General features: G+C 50.5%; 2 protein-coding genes across 13 annotated transcripts in view; one reads left to right on the top strand and one right to left on the bottom strand.

The window, feature by feature from the left end:
- Positions 1-14,248, bottom strand: part of TOM1L2 (target of myb1 like 2 membrane trafficking protein) — a 142,245-nt gene extending 127,997 nt beyond the window's left edge. For 7 of the 12 annotated variants that reach the window (XM_059668384.1, XM_059668382.1, XM_059668378.1 and 4 more), the window contains exon 1: positions 14,016-14,248. In XM_059668384.1, the coding sequence (XP_059524367.1) occupies positions 14,016-14,233 (218 nt within the window). In that variant the 5' untranslated portion in view covers positions 14,234-14,248. The remainder of the gene's footprint in view (positions 1-14,015) is intronic. The other 5 variants (XM_059668387.1, XM_059668380.1, XM_059668379.1 and 2 more) reach the window with 2 other exon arrangements.
- A 17-nt stretch (positions 14,249-14,265) lies between these two features.
- DRC3 (dynein regulatory complex subunit 3) overlaps positions 14,266-23,051 on the top strand; it is a 50,450-nt gene continuing 41,664 nt past the window's right edge. The window contains exons 1-4 of the mRNA XM_059668403.1: positions 14,266-14,701; positions 15,526-15,671; positions 19,275-19,439; positions 22,896-23,012. Of these exons, the coding sequence (XP_059524386.1) occupies positions 19,280-19,439; positions 22,896-23,012 (277 nt within the window). The 5' untranslated portion in view covers positions 14,266-14,701; positions 15,526-15,671; positions 19,275-19,279. The remainder of the gene's footprint in view (positions 14,702-15,525; positions 15,672-19,274; positions 19,440-22,895; positions 23,013-23,051) is intronic.

A 23,051-nucleotide genomic window follows, 5' to 3' on the forward strand; every position in this document is an offset into this window, starting at 1 on the left:
AAATGGAAGCGCGTGCAGAGCTCTCTTAGAGTAGACAGGAAGAAGCCCACCCAGTGAGGCCTTAAAAACCAGGTGACATAACTTGTTTGAAGGAGATGGAGAGTTCTGGAATGTTTGTCTGAAATATTGAGTGGTACAGTGTAGAAAAGGAAGGAGAATGGAAGGAAAGAGACCAATTGAATGGCACCTGCAATAGCCCAGGCAAGACTAGGGGTAAACTAAGTTAGAGGAGGTGAAAACCCAGAAGAGGAAACAAAGGTTAGTGACATTATGAAGAAAAGCAAGCAAAACCCCTCGCACCGACACTAAGCTAGCTCCACAGCCAAGAGAGGCCACAAAACCTCGGTGCCCAGTCTGGCTCCTCCACCGCCCTACTCAGCCCCTTTCAGACCTCTCTTCCTTTTGCTGTTGCTCCCTGGAGCAATCTGCCTTTATGTTCAAAAGTATTTATGAAATTGAAATGAGTGTATCTCATGGGCACCTTACCAGAAATGTGCCATTTCATGTGACATTTTTGGTGTCAGAGTTCTCTTTCATCTGCTGGTGGATTCAATTTACCCAGTTGACAAGTGAGAAGACTGTGACACCAATCATTATAGAAACAAGCCCAACCTTGATTTCCTAGTCTCTGGAAATCAAACTGTACTGTCCATCATACTCAGCAGACAGTGTGGGGGCCCTGGCAGAGGCCTCACCTCTCAAAGCACAGCAGCTCGGGGAACCAGCAGGGCCCAATCACATGACCTTTCAAGATGGCAGGTGGCAAAAATAATGTACATGATTTCTCAGGATTAGAGGAAGAAAGCAGAAAACTCTTCAAAGCACTAGCAGGACTCAACACAAAGGAACACATGCATGACTCTACTGAGAACTTCTAGGACAGGTGACACTAACCGCTGGAGAGTTAGTCAGTGGTTCCCTCTGCAAGACTGATTGGGAGGGGGCATGAGGGAACTTTCTGGGGTGATAGTGAAAATCTACACCTTGATAGGGGTGTAGGTTACAATTGTGGATGCATTTGTCAAAGCTGTAACAATTAAGATTAAACATGTCATTAATTATAATTCAAAAGTAAATTATACAATGAAAAATATTAGACTATATGAATACATATATGTGTGTATATATGTATAGGTATATGTATATAACTATACATATATACACACATACACAAACTGGATGCAAAAGAAAGATTATCTCCTGTGGAAGCTAAAGGCCTGGAGAAAAAGTAAAAGCCACTTGGATCCAGGACTTGAGCTTAAGTGTGGAAATGAATCTGGAGACCCTGTTGTTCAATCCATGTTCTTGAAATGAGAAAACAGGTAGAAGGTGACCTACCCAAAGTCATAGAGCAAATTAGCAGCAGAGCGGTGACCAATCCCAGACCTCCCAAGTCCTAGCCTGGGATTAATTTCCCTATCCTGGGTCAGTGCCAGAAAAAGCAGATAAAACAGAAGATCAAAGATTATTTTGTGAACGAATTTCATTTCAATCCTCAAACCTGGAGCTAAATAATCACCTCCACCAAGCCAGGTCTAAAACAGGAGATTAACTTTCAGACAAAAAAAAGTATTTACTTTCATGAGCCTGAGTCATGAATGGCAGACTTGCTACTACTTTGCTTAGTCTCCCTGTCTGTATACAAATACTGTATCCAAATTACTGGCAAGGGCCCCGAGGAAAGTAGAAAGAGGTGGGAGTCATGAGCTGAGTTCTTCCCCAGTTTACCACTGACTCACTGTGGGGCCTTGGAGAGTCGCCTACTGTGACATGGTAAGAAGTACAGGGGGCAGTGAGATCATGCTCCCCAGCATATGTTGCCAGCTTGACTCAAATAAACACTTTTTGAATGAATGAATGAATGAATGAATATTTGATTTTGTCCTGGAATTCTGGCACACAGCTCCAAAAACCCTTGGAATCTCCACAGTGCTGAGAGTCTTTGCATGATAACGCAATAACTGGAGGGGTGGGGGGGCAGATAGCTTCTGGAGGACAGGTGGTTGCCAGAAAGAACAGGCATTGCAGGTTTGGGGACTTTCAGCCCACCCCCACTTCCAACCTCCAGGTGGAGAGAGGGGCTGGAGATTGAGCTAGTCACCATTGGCCAGTGACTTAATCACACCTACCTAATGGGGTTCTGAGAACTTCCCAGTGGGCGAGCACATGGAGGCGCTGGGAGAATAGCACCGAGAGGCATGGAAGCCCTGCGCCCTTCCCCTCAGATCCTGCCCTAGGCGTCTCTTCTACGTAGCTGTTCCTGATTCTGCATCCTTTATAGAAACCAGTAAATGTAAGTAAAAACTTTTCCTGAGGAGGAGGTCATGGGAACCCCCAATTTATAGCCCGTTGGTCAGAAGTACAGGTGGCAACTGGGGACTTTCCACTGGTGTCTGAAGTGGGGGCAGTCTGTGGGACTGAGCCCTAAACCTGTAGGGGTCTGGGATAACTCTAGATGGTTAGGTAAGAACTGAATTATAGGACACCTAGTTGGTGTCAGAAAAAACCTACACATTTGGTGTCAGAAGTCTTGTTAGGGTAAAACAGCACACATCTATACCCTCTCTGGGCCTCAGTTTTCTCACCTGTAAAATGAGGGGGTTGAACAAAATGCTGGTCAGGCCCTTTCAACTAGAATTTGGTGATTCTTTGAATTGCCAGTTTTTAAATTTCCACCAGAGTTAATATGAGGGACTCTCGCTCTCTGGAAGCCACTAGCAAATTCCGCTTTCAAACACCAAGCAACATCATTTCTCAGGCCTATTTTGACTAATGACATGCCAGGACTTTGTGTGCTTTCTCCTTTAAGGAGTGGCAAGAAACTCAACAGTGTCCAATGACAGGCCCTGTCCTTGTCCCCAGCTCTCAAAGACTTGCAGCCCGATTCTCTGAGATGAAAGAATCAGTCTCTCTCCATTACACTCCATTTTAAACCAAAACCCCAAACGGAATTTTTGATGTGCCTCCCAGACTACAAGGCTTGTGCTTTGTAGCTGATAGGTAATGTCTTAAAAGCAAGGTGGTCAGCCAGACAACTTAGTGTATGTTTAAATGCCCTTTTTTCCTCCCTCCAACACTATAGTTCCAACGCAAATCCAAAGAAAAATTAAAAGACATAGTCTTCCATTACCAAGAAGAGCTTCAAGGAGTTGTTGAAAATCAAAGCCATTAACCAAACTCTCGGAAAACTTGCTGAGATGATGACTCCTGTACCCTGAATTACACTAGGAGGACTGTCACTGGGTGAATATTTTTTTTAAATATGTTTTTATTGATTTTTTTAGAGAGAAAAAGGGAAAGAGAAGCATCATCAATCAGTTGCCTCTTGCACGCCTCCTACTGGGGATCAAGCCCACAACCCAGGCATGTGCCCTGACTGGGAATAGAACCAGTGACTTCTTGGTTTACAGGTTGACGCTCAACCACTGAGCCACACCAGCTGGGCTGGGAGAATAATTTTTAATACTAAGGCAGATCTGAATTTGAGACAATTGTTACCAGATTTTTAGCCACAAAGTTCATTCAAATATTCATCTGCTCAATTCTACAAATAATTACTGAGCTATCCAGTTTAGTGGTTAAGAGTACCAGCTCTGGAGTTCAAGTCCCTACTCTGTTTATTATCCTCAGAACTTGGGGAAGGTACATGCTAAACTTTTAAGCTTCAGTTTCCTACTCTATAAATTTGAGTGATAGTACCTGCCCTACAGAGCTGTTATGGGAGCTACAGGAAATGATGCATGTAAGATACTTGACCTAGTACTTGGTGGGGAGTAATGCTGACTAGTACTATTAGCATCATTATTCATGTATTAGACTCCACTGAAATATAAGGGCATAATATTAAAGGTACAGGAAACTAGGCAAACTGGACTTCATCAAATTAAAAACATCAGAGGACTCAGTCAACAGTGTAAAAAGGCAACACACAGAATGGGAGAAAATATTTGCAAATCACATCTACATTAATAAAAGACAAACATGCAAATTGACCGTACCTTTGCTATGCCGTAAGCCAAGCCCACCAGCCAATCAGAGTGATTATATGCAAATTAACCCAACCAAGATGGCGACTGGCAGCCACGGAGCTGGAGCAAGCAGAAGACTTGGTTGCCCCAATGATGGAAGAAGCCAAGCTTCCTGCCTGCCGTGGCCCGGCTCTGAACTCCACTCAAAGCAACAAAGTTTCAATTATAAAAGGTAAATAAACCCCAAATACCTGCTTTCAGCCAGCCGTGGCCACGGAGCTGGAGCGAGCAGGAGTGGGTTGCCCTGGCGATGGAGAAAGCCAAGCTTCCCTCCCACCTGCCCTGGCCAGCTCTGAGGTCCTCTCAAGGCTACAAAGTTTCAATTACAGAAGGTAAATAAATCCCAGAATTAAAAAAAAAAGAAAGAAAGAAAAAAGGAGAGGCTGGGAGCTTCCATGGCTGGGGGGGGCTTGGCGAGACTGAAAACGGCCCTCAGCCCCTCACCCAGACTGGCCAGGCACTCCAGTGGGAACCCCCCCACCCTAAAGGGGGTGTGGCCAGCCTGAAAACAGCCATCAGCCCCTCACCCAGGCTGGCCAAACTTCCATGGGGTGAGGGTCCCCACTGGGGGGGGCTTGACCAGCCTGCAAACAGCCATCAGCCCCTCACCCAGGCTGGCAAGGCACCCCAGCAGGGTCCCCCACCCTGATCCGGGACACCCTTCAGGGCAAACCAGCTGGCCCCCACCCGTGCACCAGGCCTCTATCCTATATAATAAAAGGGTAATATGCAAACTGACCCTAAGAGCAGAACGACTGGGAATGACTGGTCACTATGACACACACAGATCACCAGGGGGCAGATGCTCAATGCAGGAGCTTCCCCCTGGTGGTCAGTGCACTCGCACAGGGGGAGCTCTGCTCAGGCTGATGGCTGCCAGTACAGCGGTGGTGATGGGAGCCTCCCCCGCCTCCTCAGCAGCACTAAGGATGTCCGACTGCAGCTTAGGCCTGCTCCCTGCTGGCAAGTGGACATCCCCCGAGGGCTGCCAGGCTGCCAGAGGGATGTCTGACTGCCAGCTTGGGCCCGATCCCCCAGGGAGTGAGCCTAAGCCAGCAAGTGGACATCCTCCGAGGGGTCCCATACTACAAGAGTGCATAGGCCGGGCTGAGGGACCCCCCCGAGTGCACAAGTTTTTGTGCACTGGGCCTCTAGTCCTATATAATAAAAGGGTAATATGCAAATAGACCAAACGGCAAAACAACTGAACAACCAATCAAAGCATAATATGCTAATGATATGCTAAGGCTGCTCAACCACTTGCTATGATGTGCACCAACCACCAGAGGGCAGATTCTCCGACCAGTAGGTTAGCTTGCTGCTGGGGTCAGGCTGATCGGGACTGAATGAGATGGGCCAGACATGCCCTGGAGCCCTCCTGTGGTCCTTCCCCAATCATGCATCGGTGGGGTCCCTCAGCCTGGCCTGCACCCTCTGGCCATCCGGGACCCCTTGCCAATTTCAGCCCGATCCCGCAGGCCAATCCCCTTGGGAGGGTGCCAGATGCAGGACTCATGGCTGGTGAGCACTGCTGTGCAGCACGAGCCTCTCCCAGTTGGGACTAATTGGGCGCAAGCCCGCAGCAGGCACAGTGGGACCAGGATGAGCGGGAGCGGCAGGTAGGAGCTGCAGGCAGCGTTGGACTGTGGGTTTCAGCCTGATCCCCGCAGGCCACCCAGAGGGACCCCACCCGTGCACGAATTCGTACACCAGGCCTGTAGTATCCAATAAGGGATTAATATCCAAAATATAGAGAGAACTCTTAAAACTCAACAACAATAAAAACAGCCTGATTTAAAAATGGGCAAGAAAACAACAAAACAAAACAAAAAAGCAAAAACAAAAATAAGAAAAAAAATGTACAAAGGACTTGAACAGACATTTCTCCAAAGAAGTGTAAATGGCCAATAAGCACATGAAAAGATACTCAATATCACTAATGATTAGGGAAATGGAGAGGATGTGGAGAAAGTGGGACCCTATGCACTCACTGCTGGTGGGAAGGTAGAATAGTACAGTGACTGTGGAAAATAGTATGGCAGTTCTTCCTCAAATATTATTAATAGAATTACCATATGATCCAGTAATTCCACTTCTGGGTCACAAACAGATATTTGTACACCATGTTCATAGCAGCATTATTTACACTAGCCAAAAGGCGGAAGCAACGCAAATGTCCAAAGATGAATGAATCAATAAACAAAATGTGGTATATCCATACAATGGAATATTATTCCGGCTTAAACAGGAAATTCTGACACAAACTCCAACATGGGTGAATCTTGTAGACATTATGCCAAGTAAAATAAGCCAGCGACAAAAGGACAAATACTATATGAGGCACTTAGAGTAGTAAATTCATAGACAGAAAATAGAATGGTGGTTGCCAGGAGCTGGGGTTGGGGAAAAAGGAGCTGTTGTTTAATGGGTACAGAGTTTCAGTTTTGCAAGATGAGAAAAGTTCTGGTAATGGTCACATAATAATGTGAATGTAGTCAATGTCATGGAACTTAAAAATGATCAGAATGGAAAATTTTGTGTTATGTATATTTTACCACAATTATTTAAAAGTAAATAAATAAATACAAACAGGTGTGCCCTAGCCGGTTTGGCTCAGTGGCTAGGCCTGCAGACTGAAAGGTCCCGGGTTCGATTCCGGTCAAGGGCACATGCTGGGTTGCAGGCTCGATTCCCAATAGTGGGCAGGAGGCAGCCGATCAATGATTCTCTTTCATCATTGATGTTTCTATCTCTCTCTCCCTCTCCCTTCCTCTCTGAAATCAATAAAAATATATTTTTTAAAAAACCAGATGCCCTCATGAAACATTTAGTCTAAATGATGTGGTGGAAAGACTAACATAGTAACATATTTTGCTTTTACATCAGTGAGATCACTGATCATCTTAAGGACCTTATAAGATGTGACAAAACAAGCATTCTTGCACACACACACCTCATCCCTGTTTACAGATCAGGAAACTGAGCATTAGAACAGTTATGGGCTCACAAAAGGCAGTCACACACAGAGGCAGAACTGACTCAAATCCAAAATAAAAAGTGCCAAATTGGAAGAGAACAAAGGGAGAGCAGTGGGCATCTACACTGCTCTAGACTCCATTGATGGAACTATGCTATCTTCAGGGAATTCCCAGGTGGAGTCAGGTAAGGTCCCTTCTTGTCTAAATGGTTGCCATCTAAAAGGCAATATGAAGAGAAGTTCTGGAACGAGACTCCCTCGGTGTGGAACATGGCTCAGCCTACATGAGTCACCTTGGGCAAGTCCTCTACTCCTCTAAGCCTCCACTCCTTCATCTGTAAAATGGAGATAATACCACTGACTTAATGGAGTTTTCAGAGAAAAAAACTTTAATAAAATAATGTGTGTAAAGCACTTACAGGGTGTGTGACACATGGTGAAGGATCAGTAAACAATGGCTAATATTTTTAGCTTTGGAAGATGCTAAAGATAAAGAGTGATAGAAAGGAGCCTTTGGAATGAACTGTGCAGAGTGCACTCTACCACAGGGAGGGTCACAAGGAAATAGAAAGCACCAATCCTGCCCTGCGGAGCCTCCAGCCTTAACCTGAACACACCAGATAAATGTCACCAGGAGACGGCAGGAGGAAAGGAATCCGCAAGTCTGAGCATGTTAGTTCCGGGCAGGGCACTGTGTTAGGGACTTGACACACATTCTCTCATTTGATTTGTACAAAAACCTGGAGGGTAAGAAATATTCCATTTTATTTTTTTCTTTGTTGTTAGAATATTCTATTTTATAAGTGAGAGGGAAGCCAAAGGAATGATACGGAACAAGCACTGCGAGTTCAGAGAAGAAATTCAGCACCATAACAGGGGGGTCTAAGAACGCGGACTCAGGAGGCGGCAATGGGCAGACACCAGGCTGCCGGGAAGAGCGAAGACTCCCTCCAGGGCAGGAGGGCTGCAGGGACACAAAACAGGCTCCAACTCTCAGTCTGGTTCTCAAAAGGCCTCTCTTCTAACCACAGCAAGCTGCATCAGCAAAACAGCCAGCCTGTTATTTATATCTTTACAGACCTTTGGGTAAGCCTAAAAAATCTAAGTCAAGAGCAACATTCCTTAATTGATGTATTTATACCCCATTCTTCACCTTATATGTCCCCTTCTTGTCCCCCGACCCCCCTAAAAAAAAAAACACACACACACACACAGGTAGAATATATATAAGGTGTCCAAAAAAATGTATACACACTTTGAATAATTATAAAGTCAATGTTTATTAAAATACATTTCATTTTCAAAATTGAGCTATCAACTGTGAAAGTGTGTATACTTTTGGGGGGACACCCTGTAGAAATGTGCTAAAAATGCTTATACAATGCTGTATCTCCAAAGTATGAGAAAATGAAAAATGAAATACATAAGTATTCTGCTTAGTATATGCAATGAGAAGAATCTCAGTGAGTGTATTAAAAAAGCACATCATGATTGTTTTTCTCCATTGCATTTTTGTACGTTTTTCAAGTTTGCTGCCTGGGTACACGTTGTTTTTTAAAAAGCACAATTCTATGAGAATATCCCCAAGTGCCCGCTCTCCGCCCTGGCGCCCTTCAGTGAAGCCTGGTGTCTCAGCTCCTGCTCTTGCACACGGAAAGCAGAGCAGGCGAGGAGCAGGTGCCTCAGCACGCGGCTTTCGGTGTCTGGTGCTTCATAAGCTGTCCAGCTCTCAGAATGCCAGACCTCGCCCCGAGCTCCATCAACCTGTCATCTCTGATGCATCGCTGCTGTACATCTCTGAGGGGGCTCACAGGAAGGCTCCAGGCCTCAGAGGGACTGGCACTGCCCATACTGACTTCCTGGCAGGCCCCGTTCTGCGCAGATGAGGGCTCTGATAGTAAGAAAGAATGACCTTTTGGTGACTGTCAAGGAGAAGCCTCCCTGCCTCTGTAATGACATTCGTCCGCTCCCCTCCCTAGAAATGTTTCATGGCTCCCCAGTACCACCAATGTAAGAGCCCAAACTATTCGTACTTGCCCACCATTTGAAGCCCTCCACAATCAGGTTTTTCCTACCTTTCCAGTCTCATCTTCCACAGCACCCCCCTTGCTAAGCAAACAGAACCAATTCCAAGCCCCACCTACCCCTAGGGCCCAGCCTTCAATCACGCTGCTGTCGCGGACTCAAATCCTACCCATCTGTCAAAGCCCTGCGCAGCACCACCACCTCTGGTCCCTCAGAGTTCCTCCTTCCCCCTTCCTGAGCGCTCCCTCCCGCTCCCGTAGGTAACAGAACACCAGCTCTGGAGCAGAATGCTGGGTTCCACTGCAGCTCCCTCACTGCGAGCTGTGTGGCCTCGTTGCTGCAGTGTCCCCATCTGCAAATGGAAATAGTAACAGTGCCTTACTCATAGTATTACTGTGAAGTTTAAAGGACTGCAGATATATAAAGTGCCTACCTCAGTCTCTGGCACATATTAATACAATACTGAACTTTTTAAAAAAGCAAAAGCCTTTATTATTATCACTACTTACTTCATTTATCTGTCCAATCTTGTGCCACTATTTTCTTTCTTATCTGACTTAGGTACCTATATTAGCTCCCTTACTACTCTGAACATCCGGCAAATGCTTAGTTTGCTACCTACACACAGTCACTATTAGGCCACTGAATGAATGAATGAATGAATTCTAAATGGTCATACTTACCCTCCTATATAATAAAAGCCTAATATGCAAATTGTCCCCTGGACCAGGAGTTTGAACAGGGGCCGGCGGTGGCAGGAGGCCGGGGGGAAAGGAGGCCCCCCCAGCCAGCAGGGGTGGCCGGCAGCCAGGGGAAGGGAGGCGCTCTGGCTGGCAGCCGGCAGCCGCTAAGGACCCTACCTGTGCACAAATTTTGTGCACTGAGCCTCTAGTCTTCCATAAGATCCACATTTAATGTTTAAGGAAAGATAAAAAAGATATTAAAGAAGTAGAACTTTTCACATAGAGCAATATTCTCAAAGTGTGCTGCCTGGACCAGCAGCAGCAGCAGCACCGGGGAACTTGTTAGAATGCTAGGCCCCAGCTACTGAATCAGAAACTCTGAGAGTGGAGTCCAGCAACTGTTTGAACAAGGCTTCCAGGTGATTCTGATGAGCCTGAGTCTGGGATCTGTAGAGCCGAAAGCAACATGGAATCACAGGATGAGCACTAGATCAGGAGTGGATTCTGGGTTTACCTGTCATTGACCTTGCACAAGTCATTAACCTCACAACTTCCTTATAAGCAATACAGGGACAATAGCACTAAAACAATTAAATGTTGTGAAGATTAAATGAGATCCCATGAGCAGAGTTTGCATATAGTAGGTGCTTAATAATTATAAGTTCCTTTCAGTTTTCTTCCTGTGTCTCTCATAGGGTTGTAAAGACTAAAAAAAAATTACCGCAGTAAAAGAGTTCTGCGCACTGCCAAAGGTCATAGCAACCTGAGCAAGAACTAGTCATTCTTGGTACAAACAGCCATGCTAGCATCAAACGCCTAGCGTTCGTGGGGCACTAGGAAGCGGGTTCTGTCCACCCCACCCAATTTACAAACATAACCCTGCAGCAGAGTATCTCCTTACAGGCTCATCAAAGCAGAACTATGGAGACAACAGATGGTCCTTCTCCCACCCCCAATATTCTGGTCAGAATCACTCTTCTTTTCATGCAAATGAATCCAAGTCTTGGGAAAAGATTATCTAAGAACGTTTTCCAGCCACAAGAAAAACCGCCAACACTTGCAGAGCACATGGACCTGGCTTAGGGAACCCCCGACCTACCACATCCAACTCCCAGTGGTTGGTCGTGGAGGGTTGGGATTAAGACAGTCACACTTTGAAGCTTGTTTCAGAAGAGAAAAGGTGGAAATAAAAGTAAGTAATCTTCCTTTCTCCATACTTAGTCTCTTACACCACTGCTGGCTCTCTCTCTGAAGCGCACATCCTACTCGGGAACCACCTTCCAGAATGAAGAGCAGATTGGATGCAAGAAATGCAGGCTGTGCAGGGCAAACTGTGGGCTTGGCTGCTGCTCGAGATGGGCAGACTATGTGCTCAACCAAACAGCACCAGGTTAGAATGTCCGCATGAGGCCAGGCATGAGACAGAGTAATAATTACTCTGCTGACTCTGCTACTATGAGCCTAATGCTTTGCAGCTCCAGAACACCTTCCGCGCATATTACCGCTACTGAAGGGTCCCTAAGAGCAGCTTTTTAATATTTCTATCCCAGTGCCTGGCACCCAACAGGCACTCAAGAAGCCTACTGAACTGGACTGATGAACTTAGGTGTGAGCCCCATGGAGGGGTTGAGAGGTAGTCTTTTATGAGTGAGGAAAATGAGTGCAGAGAGACTAAACGTGGAAGTTAGCTAAAGAATGTAGTCTTTGGCGTCACCCACCCAGAACGGGGCTTCATACTGGCCCAAACCCTACTTGCCTCTACTCCCCACAGCCACCTCTGTTCCACTCAGACTGGTGCTCACAGATGTGCCCACACCTTCCCCTACCCCTACCCCCACCCCCCACCCCCAATTTACCTGTCTCTGGAATCCTCACCCATCCTCATGAACAGCCCTCAGACCCAAGGAAACCAGTCCCATCACCCTGGCTCTTCTGAATTCTTTTGGACTCTTAACAGCACCGACAAGCCCACTACACGACTGAGCGCTTAGCCACGGAGTGGCCTTCTCTCAGTCGTCACTGTTCCATGCACCTCTGTCCTCCCTCCCGATACCATAAACCCCCAGGACCAGGCCGCTGCGAAACCCCAGCTCCCCCTCTTGCCAGCCAGTCAGTCCCTTCACTCCTCTGAGCCTCAGTGTCCTCTCTCTGATGTGGAAAGACAACAGCATCTTCACAAAGCAGCTGTGAGGAGCACATAAAGGCTGGAGAATTGCTTTGTGTACCCCATAGCTGCCGCTTTAATCATTAGCTTTGTTTTATTTCCACATGCCCCTCCCTCCCAACCCCCCGGGGCATACTTTTAAAAGAATACTAACAATACTAAATGTCCTGAAAATCACTTTTACACTCTGTCACCACAGCACAGAACATACAGTAGAACTGAACTGAACTGTGGGATTCCATAGGTATTGCCAGCTGACTGACTAGCAAGCAGGCTTCACTCTGCGGTCAGGTATGTTTTTTTAAGTGATGGGGCCTGCAAGGGTACTTCCTCACCGGTCACAGACGGGCCAGCTGTCCCACACAGCCTCTCAACCAAACTGTATTACTCTGTTATTAACAGTGACAGCTACAACTTATTGAACCTCTACTATGTTCCAGGCACTAAACTGTTTTACAGCCATCAGTTCACTTAAACCTCAGGGCTCTGTGAGTACCAATCTCTCTCTCCCCCGCACACTAAGGCTCAGAAGGGTTACACAATTTTCTGGGGCCCCACAGCCAACAAATGGGCAAGGCAAAATTCAAAAGCCCCGTCCTCCTGACACAGCACCATGTCCTTTCCATTGGACCTGTATCCCTACATCCCTTATATTTGCATATTTTAAATCCCCTTTAATTTCTACCTCTCAGCTGCCTTGGCATTTCACAGGTGTACAGCTTCCTATTGTAAAGGAAATAGAAAAGAAAGGACATGCCCTCCCCCAGGCTTACTGGCTCCCTCCAGTAACTGGCTGGAGTTCAACACCCAACGGAGACAACGTGTCCGGAACATGGCTGCAGTGACAGAGCACCCGGGGAAGGGAAGAGGGGCGAGGAGGGTGAGACTCTAGGGACACGTAGTGTGTAAAGGTGAGAAAAGACCTTCCAACACCCAGGGACCCTCACCCCTTATCCAAGATGTTACAACACAAAGACAAGAAAGGTTCCCAAATGCCAGTCAGCCAACGGGAGAGGCCTCCCTAAAGGCCGAAAAGTAGGCTGGACGTCCTCCATTAGAGCGAGAAATGAGTGAGCACGGCGGCCTGAGCCAGCCAGGCCTAGGGATTCCCAAGGGAAAGACCCTTGAGCACCTTCCGCCAACAGGCGGAGCCCAGCTTTAAAGGCGGCTCATCCGCACTCCTGGCCGGGCACCTGGCATCGCTCCTGCCTCGGTGAAAAGGCCAACTTGCTTTGTCGTGAGGAGCCCCAGCCGGTGGCCCTGGGCCCTCCTCTCCAGGACGGCGGGCCCTCGGGCGCCCCTCCCCCGCGGCGCCGGCGGCCTCTCCAGGCCGAGCAGGCCGGCCGAGCACCCCTCTGCACTCGGCACCCGAAGATCGCCGCTCCGGCAAGTGTCCCATTGCAGGGAGCAGCAGTCAACGCGCAGAGACGACCACGGGGGATCAAAGCGTTAGGATCTGAAAGCACCTCCATCTCCCCTCCACGCACCTCACCTGACAGACAGGGCAAACGTCAAAGCAGAAAGGGCAGTGACTTGCACAAGGTCACAGGGAGCGTCCAGGGCTCTAACCATTAAACGCGCGGCCTCCCTCCTTTCCCGAGGCAGCGGGCCCGCCGCCGCCCCCTGTCCGGGGAACCACCCTCCGGGAACCCCGTCCCCCGTCCCCCACCCCCCGGCCCTCGGGCAGCTGGCTGAGTGCAGTCTCATCAGCAAGCCTGGAGCAGGCCACAGTCTCGGGAGGCTGCCCGGGGGAGGGGGACTGGGGCTGGAGAGGAGGGACAGGGGCGAAGGGAGAGGGTGTGGGGAAGCGGGTCCTGACGGCGGCGGCGAGCCCGGTGGGGGCGCACGCAGTGGCCTCTCCCAGGAGCCCCCAGCCGCCGGCACCACCTCTAAGGTACCAGGAAGGTTTGGGCCCCGACGGGTAGGGACGCGCGCAGAGGACCTCCACGTCCAAGGGGGGCCTCCGGCGCCGCCTGGCAGAATGGCGCTGGCTTGGTGAGCAGGCCCAGCCAGCGGGTCCTCAGAGGCCCGATGACAAGGATGCCCGGCCCGCCCGCGGGGTGGCACCAGTGACCCGCAGAGGCCGCGGTCCCCGCCGCCGCCGCCCACCCGGGCGCCCGTCCTCCGCGCGGCCTTACCGAGGCACTGCCCCACCGGGGTGCTGAACGGGTTCCCCAGCAGGAACTCCATCTTGGGCGGACAGCACGGCAGCGGCCGGCGCCCTGTCAGCCGCCGGGGTCTCCGCAGTCCCCCTCGCGCTCCCGACCTGACTGACACCTGCCCCCGCCCCACCCTCGGAACGCTCGGCTCCCTTCGCCTCCTGCCGCACTCCTATTGGGCAACGCCTGCCCGGCATTCCTCCGATTGGTCCCCACACGAAGACCCACCTACCCCCGGCGTCCGATTGGGCGAAGGAGCAAGCGAAGTCGCAGGGATCGCCGTCTAGCGCAGCGGCACCTCCCCTGGCCCGCCTCCGAACGAGTCTGTGTGTTTTCATTCATCTATATATTGGTCAATCTAGAATCCCTACTATTATTGGAGAACAGGAAAGTCAATCACTCAAGTAGGCGCTGGAAAGAGACGAGGCTCGAAAGATCCCCGCCCATGAGAAGTGCTGATTGGAGGAACATTTGTTTTCTCTAAAGCTGGTTGGTGACAGGAGTATTTCCCCGCCCAGAAATGTTTTTACGCGACTTATCAACTTTCACCCAGGATGTTTACTGCCTAACTTCCCCTTAGCAACGGAGTGGCGTCTTCTGGCTCTCCTAGCAACTGAGCGGAACGACTTCTGCGCGAACCAGCCGGGTAGCCTGCGCTTGAGAGGGTGAGACCCGGGAGCTGGATCTCTGGGAGGACTGGCAGAGCCAACAGCGCCCGACTTAACTCTTTTCTCTGACTTTTTTCTCCGAGGTACCTGGCCCGGCCCTTCCCATCTGTAAAAACTCTAGTCCTGGGCTTTCAAGCCTCTGGATTAGAAAGAAATACTAAGGAAGCATTTCCTCAGGGGGCAGGGCCCGAAGAGATTTTTTAAAAATATTTTGTATTGATTTCAGAGAGGAAGAGAGAAGAGAAACATCATTGATGAGAGAGAATCATTGATCGGTTGCCTCCCGCACACCCCCTCCTGGGGATGGAGCCTGCAACCCAGGTATGTGCCCTGACCCCTGACGGAATCCAACTGTGACCTTCTGGGTCGTTGGTTTGATGCTCAACCATTGAGCCACCCGGGCCGGCCAGCCCGAAGAGATTTTTAAGCGGTTTGATCCCCTAGGCTTCTGGCCTGATCCCTTTCTTAGAGAGAAAGGAACCTGAAAGAAAATCCACTGATAACTTCTTCAAGAATTCAACTCTTATATCCCACTTCATAACTGTCATTAAATGATTTCTCTTATTTTTATTCTTCATCTTGGTGCTATTTAAAGAACTTTGGCTGGGCATATGGATACCCAAGTTCCATGTCTGTTCCTTGTCAGTAGCTACTTGTATGACTAGACAATTTCCTTTCCCTGATGAGTCTTAGTTTTCCTATCTGGGAAATTAGGGCACTAGGAATCTTCTGTAATGGCCTCCAGAGCTGACGTAATTAAATAACACCTGTGCAGTTGGTACAGAGTAAGCACTCAGTAAAGTAAACTGTTTATTTTTCAGATCCAGTTGATCCCAGATTGTTGTTTCCTGGGACAATTCTGGATCTGTTTCTTCCTGAGAGGCTACTCCATTGAGGCGCATTCTCTACCTCCTACCTGTGGTCTTCACCAACAAAACTATCAACAGGCAAGTCAACAGGAACCCAGGTTGGGTGGTAAATTATGATAAAAACCCTCTAGACCAGGGGTGGGCAAACTTTTTGACTCAAGAGCCATAATGGGTTCTTAAACTGGACCGGAGGGCCGGAACAAAAGCATGGATGGAGTGTTTGTGTGAACTAATATAAATTCAAAGTAAACATCATTACATAAAAGGGTACGGTCTTTTTTTTTTTTTTTAGTTTTATTCATTTCAAACGGGCCGGATCCGGACTGCAGGCCGTAGTTTGCCCACGGCTGCTCTAGACTCTAGGGAGTCTAGGGAGGACTATTTGGGCCTTGACCCTGACGCAGCACAGCTGTGGAAAACATTATGGGCAGTGACAATGATGGTCTACAGTGCCCTGGGAACAGCTGAGTCATGACTAAGACATGCCTCTGGAGTCATGTTCTCCAGCTCTGCTATATACTAGATGTATAAACTTGGGCATGTGACTTAACCTAACTAGCTTCCATTTTCTTATCTGAAAACTGCAAATGACTAGTCCTACATATAAAATAAATTCCTAGAGATCTTTCACATCCACATCTCACCACCTCCTTGGTCATCTCTCACTTCATGACTCTTGTCATTCTCAGTAGTACAACCAGAGTGAGCTTTTTTTAAAAAATATATTTTTATTTCAGAGAGGAAGGGGGAGGGAGAGAGAGATAGAAACATCAATGATGAGAGAACCGTTGACCAGCTGCTTCCTGCATGCCCCACACTTGGGATCGAGCCCGCAACCCAGGCATGTGCCCTGATTGGGAATCAAACCGTGACCTCCTGGTTCATAGGTGGACACTCAACCACTGAGCACACTGGCCAGGCAGAATCTTTTTTATATGACTTCTCAGTTCAATTCAACGCAGATTTGGTACACTACCAAGTATGAAGTACCTTTGCAAGAGAAGGGGGACTCTTGTCTCAGCAGGCTGAGGTTGTCTTTTGTCAGATATTTTTGACCAATATGTATGAGAGAGATTCTTCTGGCCCAGAGTGAGCTTCTTAAAATTAAAATCTTATCATGTCACTGCCCCGGCTAAGCCCCAGGAGCTTCCCAGAGCTCCTGTAGGTCTCTCCAAGCTTGTATCACTTCAGCTAAAGTGGAACATGTCCTCTTCCCACATCAGGGCCCTCACTGTGCAGTTCCCTCTCCTTCTTTCTACTCCTCCTTCAGAGCTCAGCCCCACCTCCCTGGCCAGGCCAGGTGCCCCTAATGCATGCTATCATAGTTCCCGACACCTACGAATTTGTCATAGTTTCTAATTAAACATTTGTATGACTATATGATTTATTCTGAAACAGAGATAAGGAGATCTGTCGTAATCATAACATGTAGAGATATTCATTACATGTGTGTAGACTAAATAAATGATCTTAAACAAATGTAGGCGGGAGGAATTATTCATCTAGTATAGCTGGGAAATTCAAGGCTTAGCCGGGTGAGGTGAGTTGCCAAAGGATGCACAGTCGGGGTCTAAATCCTGTCATCCTGTCCTCGTGGGCTAGGCAGCTGCCTGCATGGCGATGGTTGGGCTGGACCGAAAGCAGCTTGATCTGACATAGGTGCCAGGCCTTGATGTGGGAGGGACAATAAGTCAGTTGAAGTTTTGAAATCAGAATTAAGAATAATTTCCCCAAGTACAGCACCTTTTTTTGAAAAAGTACAAACACCTTACAGGTAATATCTGCCAAATACAGCACATTAAAATGTCCCCAAAGGCAACTCGGTGTCAAGTTATGGGAAATTTTAGAAAAATTTGTTTCAGAAGAGTAGGGATATAGAGAAAGGCAGAGGGCAGGAAACATCTTTCGTGGGCAGGAGATGTAGCCAGTGTTGACAAATGGGCGGAGCGGGAAGATGGAAGGTGCAGGTAGAGACTAGGCATGGGGGAGGGTCGGAGGGATGGGGTTGGGGTCAGGTGAGGCCGTGCCTCCTCTGGGTGGAGAAGGAAAGGCCGCATGAGAGCTAAAAGCATGGGACATCTGATCATGCAAAATCCAGAAATGGAAGATGCATATTTACGTAGCTGCCTGCAATGGATGGTGGGGAAGGAGCGGGAGGGCAGCTGGGCAGTGGCAGTCTGAGGCCAAGTAGCAGGGTTGCCAGGCCCATCGGGTTTGTGGTGCACACCATCGCCACCAGCCCTCTCTCCGAACAGAACCCAGTGGATAAAGGGCAGAGGACAGGGGCTGTCCGGTGTCGAGGGCTAGCAGAGCAGGGAGGACGGGAGGTTCAGGGAGGCCCTGATGTTGGGGACACGTGCAGACAAAGATAGCAAGTGAAGTCAGCAGCGAGGTGAGAGCAGGTGGGAAGTAGGAGGGAGGACTGAGTTTGCAGAGGTTCCGGAGGCGGGATCTGGGGATCTCCAGTACACTGGCAGAGAGTGTGTCTTCCTGCAGGCACAGTCTTCAGGATGTTCTCACTCAGAGGGCTGGTCATGAGAGGAGGTCGGATGCGCTGGCTTCCCAGGGCTGTGGCTCTGCCCAGCCAGGAATGGCAGCTCGGTCATCCTCACAGTGTGACTGACCGAGTCCCCAGCTCCCCACTTTGCCTGCGGTATCTCAACCCAATTCCTTTGGACCATTAACAACAGAACATCCTGGGTTAGTTTAAGTGAAGGAGGATTTGATGCCAGAAGTAGGAAACTCTCACAGGGCCTGAAGTCAGGGACATTAGGGGCTGGAAAGCCAGCAAGAAGAAGGCAGCCTCTCTCTGTGCCAGTCTGTCTGTCCTTCTGTCTATTTTCCCCTGGATCCCCCAGATTTCCATCTCTGCTTCTCTCTGTTCATCTGCCCCACTTTCTCCCCAGCTCAAGCAGCCAGCTCTGGTGGGCACTCTTATCCTGAAGCCCATGCTCACATTCTCAGGGGAACATGAATGACCAGCGTGGTGGGCACTCTTATCCTGAAGCCCATGCTCACATTCTCAGGGGAACATGAATGACCAGCGTGGTGGGCACTCTTATCCTGAAGCCCATGCTCACATTCTCAGGGGAACATGAATGACCAGCGTGGTGGGCACTCTTATCCTGAAGCCCATGCTCACATTCTCAGGGGAACATGAATGACCAGCTTGGCGGGCACCCTCCTACACACTGGGCAGCATGCGGGGGGAGCTGGGGGAGGCGACACAGACATGGCTGTCTGGCTGGCTGAGGCTGTCAGAGGAGGCAGCCGTGGGCCAGCGGGCCTGGCTGGGGCTGCGGAGGATAATGTTCAGTGGTTGGCACCAAGAAACCTGAACAAGGGTGGGCACAGAAGCCCAAGGCCCAAGGTGACCACGACCATCGGGAAGCTGAGCTCCAGAGGGTAAGAGACCAGTGTGGCACCATCCACTTGTCCGGGGTAGGGTCACAGCGGTGGTTGTGGGGCCAAGGAAGGGCACCAGGCGGGATGGGCATACGTGGTTGCCCGGGGAAGCCCAGGAGCAGCCTTAGTGCAGATGTCCTAACCCCCGGTGCAGGGGGCCAAGCCGTGGGAGGAGGCCGCGTCTGTGTGTCCCTTACCCGCCGCAGCCTCCCCAGCACTGTGAAAGGACGCCCGCCGCCCCTGGCCTCAGGCAGAGGGAGCAGCAGATTGTGGAACACAAACGGAATGTTTTCTAGGGAAGATGAACCGGCTGTGCAGCTCCCTGGAGCCAAGAGTGATGAACGAGGACATGCTTAAGCTGGCTGTGGGGGAGCAGGGCCCGCAGGAGGAGGCTGGGCAGCTGGCCAGACAGGAGGGCATCCTCTTTAAGGACGTCGTCTCCCTACAGCTGGACTTCCAGAGTGCGTACCCTGGGCGGGCAGGGCACCGGGCAGGGCCCCCTGACTTTCTCCAGTCCACATCCCAGCCCCAGAATTCCGGGCAAAGTCCGTATGAAAAGGTAAAATGCTCCCATTCCACATCGAAGCGACCCACGGAGGCCTTAGTGTCCTCGGGCGGAGGAACCTAGGAGGGTGGTCCCAAGCAGTCAGCACAGCTGTGGGGGGCGGGCAGGAGGATGTACAGCTTTGGCGGAGGAGCAGAAGATAGGAGTGGCACAGGGCCATGGGCCCGGAGCCGGGCAAGAGTGGCCGGGTAGCCTACTGGGGAGATGTGGCTGGGGACCAGGTAGAACCTCAGTGCCTCAGTGTCCCCATCTGTGAAATGGGATCATTGTAGTCTCTGGCCAAGGGCTGGTTGGGAGGACAAGGTAAGACAACGTGCACAGTTTGGGTTCATAAAAAAGGCTAGTGACAGCTGTGAGAGGAAGCAGGAGAGATGGGCATAGAGCCTGCAGCCGGGCATTGTGCATGTTAGAAAGAAGGCGAGCCCCCAAACCAAGGGTCCTGGTAGAACACAAGTGATACGTGGGAGCCAACGGCAAGGCAGTATCTTTACTCCTGCAGGAGGGCGTGCAGCTACATAGGGCTTTATCCCTGACACACACCATCTGTCCCTCACTCTTGATTGGTCAGAGTTTAGGCTCACATTCTTGTGCTAATTTAAAGGAAAAGGGGAGGGGTTGACCTTTTCGGTTTCAAAATGGCAGTTGCCTAAACTCCCTTCTTTGACAGAAAAGATTACTTGATTATTCTCACAATTCTCACCTGCAGGCGGGCCACAGTGGAGGGATGGGTCAGATTCATAGTCCCGCTCTATCCTGGGTTCCCAGCCGACCTGCTGAGCCATCTGCTCAACAAGAAGGAATTCTTTTTTCTTTTCTTTCTTTTGACTGGTTTTGGTGGGGGGTTTCTTCTTTTTTTAAAAAAATTAAATTGACTGAAGTAGCATTGGTTAATAACACTATAAATTTCAAGTGTACAACTTTATCATCAGCATTTGTACACTCTAGCATGTGCGCACGGCCCGCAGTCTCCGCTCCTTCTGTCACCATATATTTGATTTCCTTTACCCTCTTTGTCTTCCCTGAGGCCCTGCCTCAGCTGGTCTGGGCCAGACCCTGGGGGCCCAGCAGTGGGCAAGGCCCTGAGCCCAGCCCACAGAGCGCACAGGCCTCCAGGGTGACCCCAGCTCTGCAGGGCTGGCCACCCAGAACAGTGAGGCCCTGGCCTGGTAATGAAAGGCTAAGGGGCTGCAGAATGGCTGTCACCGGAGGGAGCTTTTGCACTGCCCCCTTCCTGATGCTCCCCCTCCCAGCCGGGGTTCCTTCCGCCAGAATTTACCAAGTGCCTGTTGTGTGCCAGGCGCTTGTCTAGGTGCTAGGCATTCAACTGTGAACAAAAAAGTCCCAAAAAAAGAAAGAAGATGAAGAAGCAACAGCCTGTCCTCCTGGAGCTTGACATTCAAGTGAGGGACACGCACAGAATAAAACGGAGGGAGAACAGCGTCGCGTCCGCTGCAGGCAGCTTGTGCTGCGGAGAGAACTCACTCAGGAGAGGAGGACGGGGACCTGGTGGACGCAGTGTTTTATCGGTTGGTGAGAGGCCTCACCCAGAAGGTGACAGTTGAGCAAAGACTGGAAGGCGGGAAGGGAAGGGGCCACGCGGAGATGCAGGAAGGTGCTGACTGCAGAGGAAGCAGCTGGCACAGAAGCCGGGCGCAGACCTGGGTGGAGACAGGCGGAGAGTGGCGGGTCAGCTAGCACGGCCTGGGCTGGAGAGGGAGTGTGGTTTGTACAGTGAGGGAGCGGGGAGCCTCGGAGGGTCCTGAGCAGAGGAGGGACAGGGATTTAGGTTTTCACAGGGTCCCACGGCGGCAGGAGGATAGACGGCGGGGCCTAGGGAGCAGGGAGTCTAGGGGCACTGCTGATGGGCCGAAACCGAGGCGGTGGCAGTGAGTGGGGCTCTGTGTACACGTTGAAGATAATGGGCGTTGGAGGTAGTCCTGTCCTGCTAGCGGCTCGTTCAGAGCTAACTGCCAAGTGGATCCTGATTTTGTTGTGTTGTTTGGCTTTTCCACACGAACTGCTGATGTGTGGGGAAAGCCAGCGAGCAGGGGTGCCCGGCGAGCACCCAGGAGTGTGCGAGCCACCCTGAGGAGTGGCGCCTGCAGGTCAGCTGCACCCAAGGCTCAGGCTCAGGCCAGGCTCAGAGAAGGTGCCTGGGAAACCCAGACCGGGATGGGAGGTGCTGGCGTCGGGGGCCCTGGGCCACCCCAGAAGCACAAGTAGGGATGGTGGCCGAAGCAGCCTGGGAATCTGGTCAGAGAGCTAAAGAACAGACCCCAGTGCTACCTGGCCCTGGGGCCCAGGACAGGCAGGACTCTGGGTCAGAGAGACGCTGGCCCCTCCCCCCGCACCCTCGCCCCAGGGAGACATGGCTGGAAGAGGACAGTGGGGAGGGTGCTGTGTCTCTCCCAGGACCTCAGTGAATATCGTCCCCCTGAGTGAAAACTGAAACTGCTGCCCCAAATGTGTGCGTATTAAGGGGACCTTCTCCCCGCTTCACCTCACAATGAGCATTTTCTAAGTTTCAGCAGTTACTACAAAAGCAAATATAGAGCAAAGGTGCGTGTAAGCAGTAGAGCTATTTGTAGCTTCTGTCTAGAATGAACTGGGGACACCGTGTCAGCCCTCTAGAATTTTACATACACAGAATACACTTATTCAAACTTCAGGGTTTTCGGGACCCACTGGCTGCAGCCACAGAAGCCACAGTGCCTTGTGGGTGTCCGGCAAGACAGCGAGTTGGCCTGTGACTGCAAAGGGGGCCTTCAGGGACCACAGGGTGGGCGCTTCTATGACTCATGGAGCCTGCCTGTCACTGTATGACAACACCCCCACATATGGCATTTGGGGTCCCCCTGTCTTTCTGCCCATCATGTTCCTAGAGGCATTTCTTTGGGCATATACACAAGTGTGTCTTTGCAGACAGATTCCAAGTAGAGAAACTGCACGGTCAAAGGGCACAGACATTAAATATTTCAGTAAATGTGGCCAAATGGCCCTCCAAAATGTCTGAACCAGTCGACTGACCCACCCACAGTGCACAAGGAGGCATCCACCCTGCAGCCTGGCTTCCGTCTGTCACGCGGCAGAGGGAAGGCAGGCGGACCCCGGCCTGTGCCTTGTGCCCCAAGTTGTCTGGCGTCCCGGGCAGCCCTCAGCCTGGCCCCGGAGGCCGCACAAGCCCTGTGTCCTGAGCTCCTGGTGCTCAGCCCAGTCAGGGCGCCCACAGACTGCAGGCAGGAGCGGGGCTGGGCCTGCGTGTGCGTAGCATCAGCGCAGTCCCCCAGGACACTGCTCTAGACTCTAACCTTAAGCCGAGGCTGGAGCCAGCGGTCTCCGCGGCCTGTTTCAGACATCCTCCGCATTGACAACCTCTGGCAGTTTGAGAACCTGAGAAAGCTGCAGCTGGACAATAACATCATCGAGAGGATCGAGGGCCTGGAGAACCTCACACAGCTGGTCTGGCTCGGTAAGGCCCCTTCGTGTGTGTGACCGCCCGAGTTCAAGG

The sequence above is a fragment of the Myotis daubentonii genome, chromosome 16, assembly GCF_963259705.1.
Source record: "Myotis daubentonii chromosome 16, mMyoDau2.1, whole genome shotgun sequence".
NCBI classification, from domain to species: domain Eukaryota; kingdom Metazoa; phylum Chordata; class Mammalia; order Chiroptera; family Vespertilionidae; genus Myotis; species Myotis daubentonii.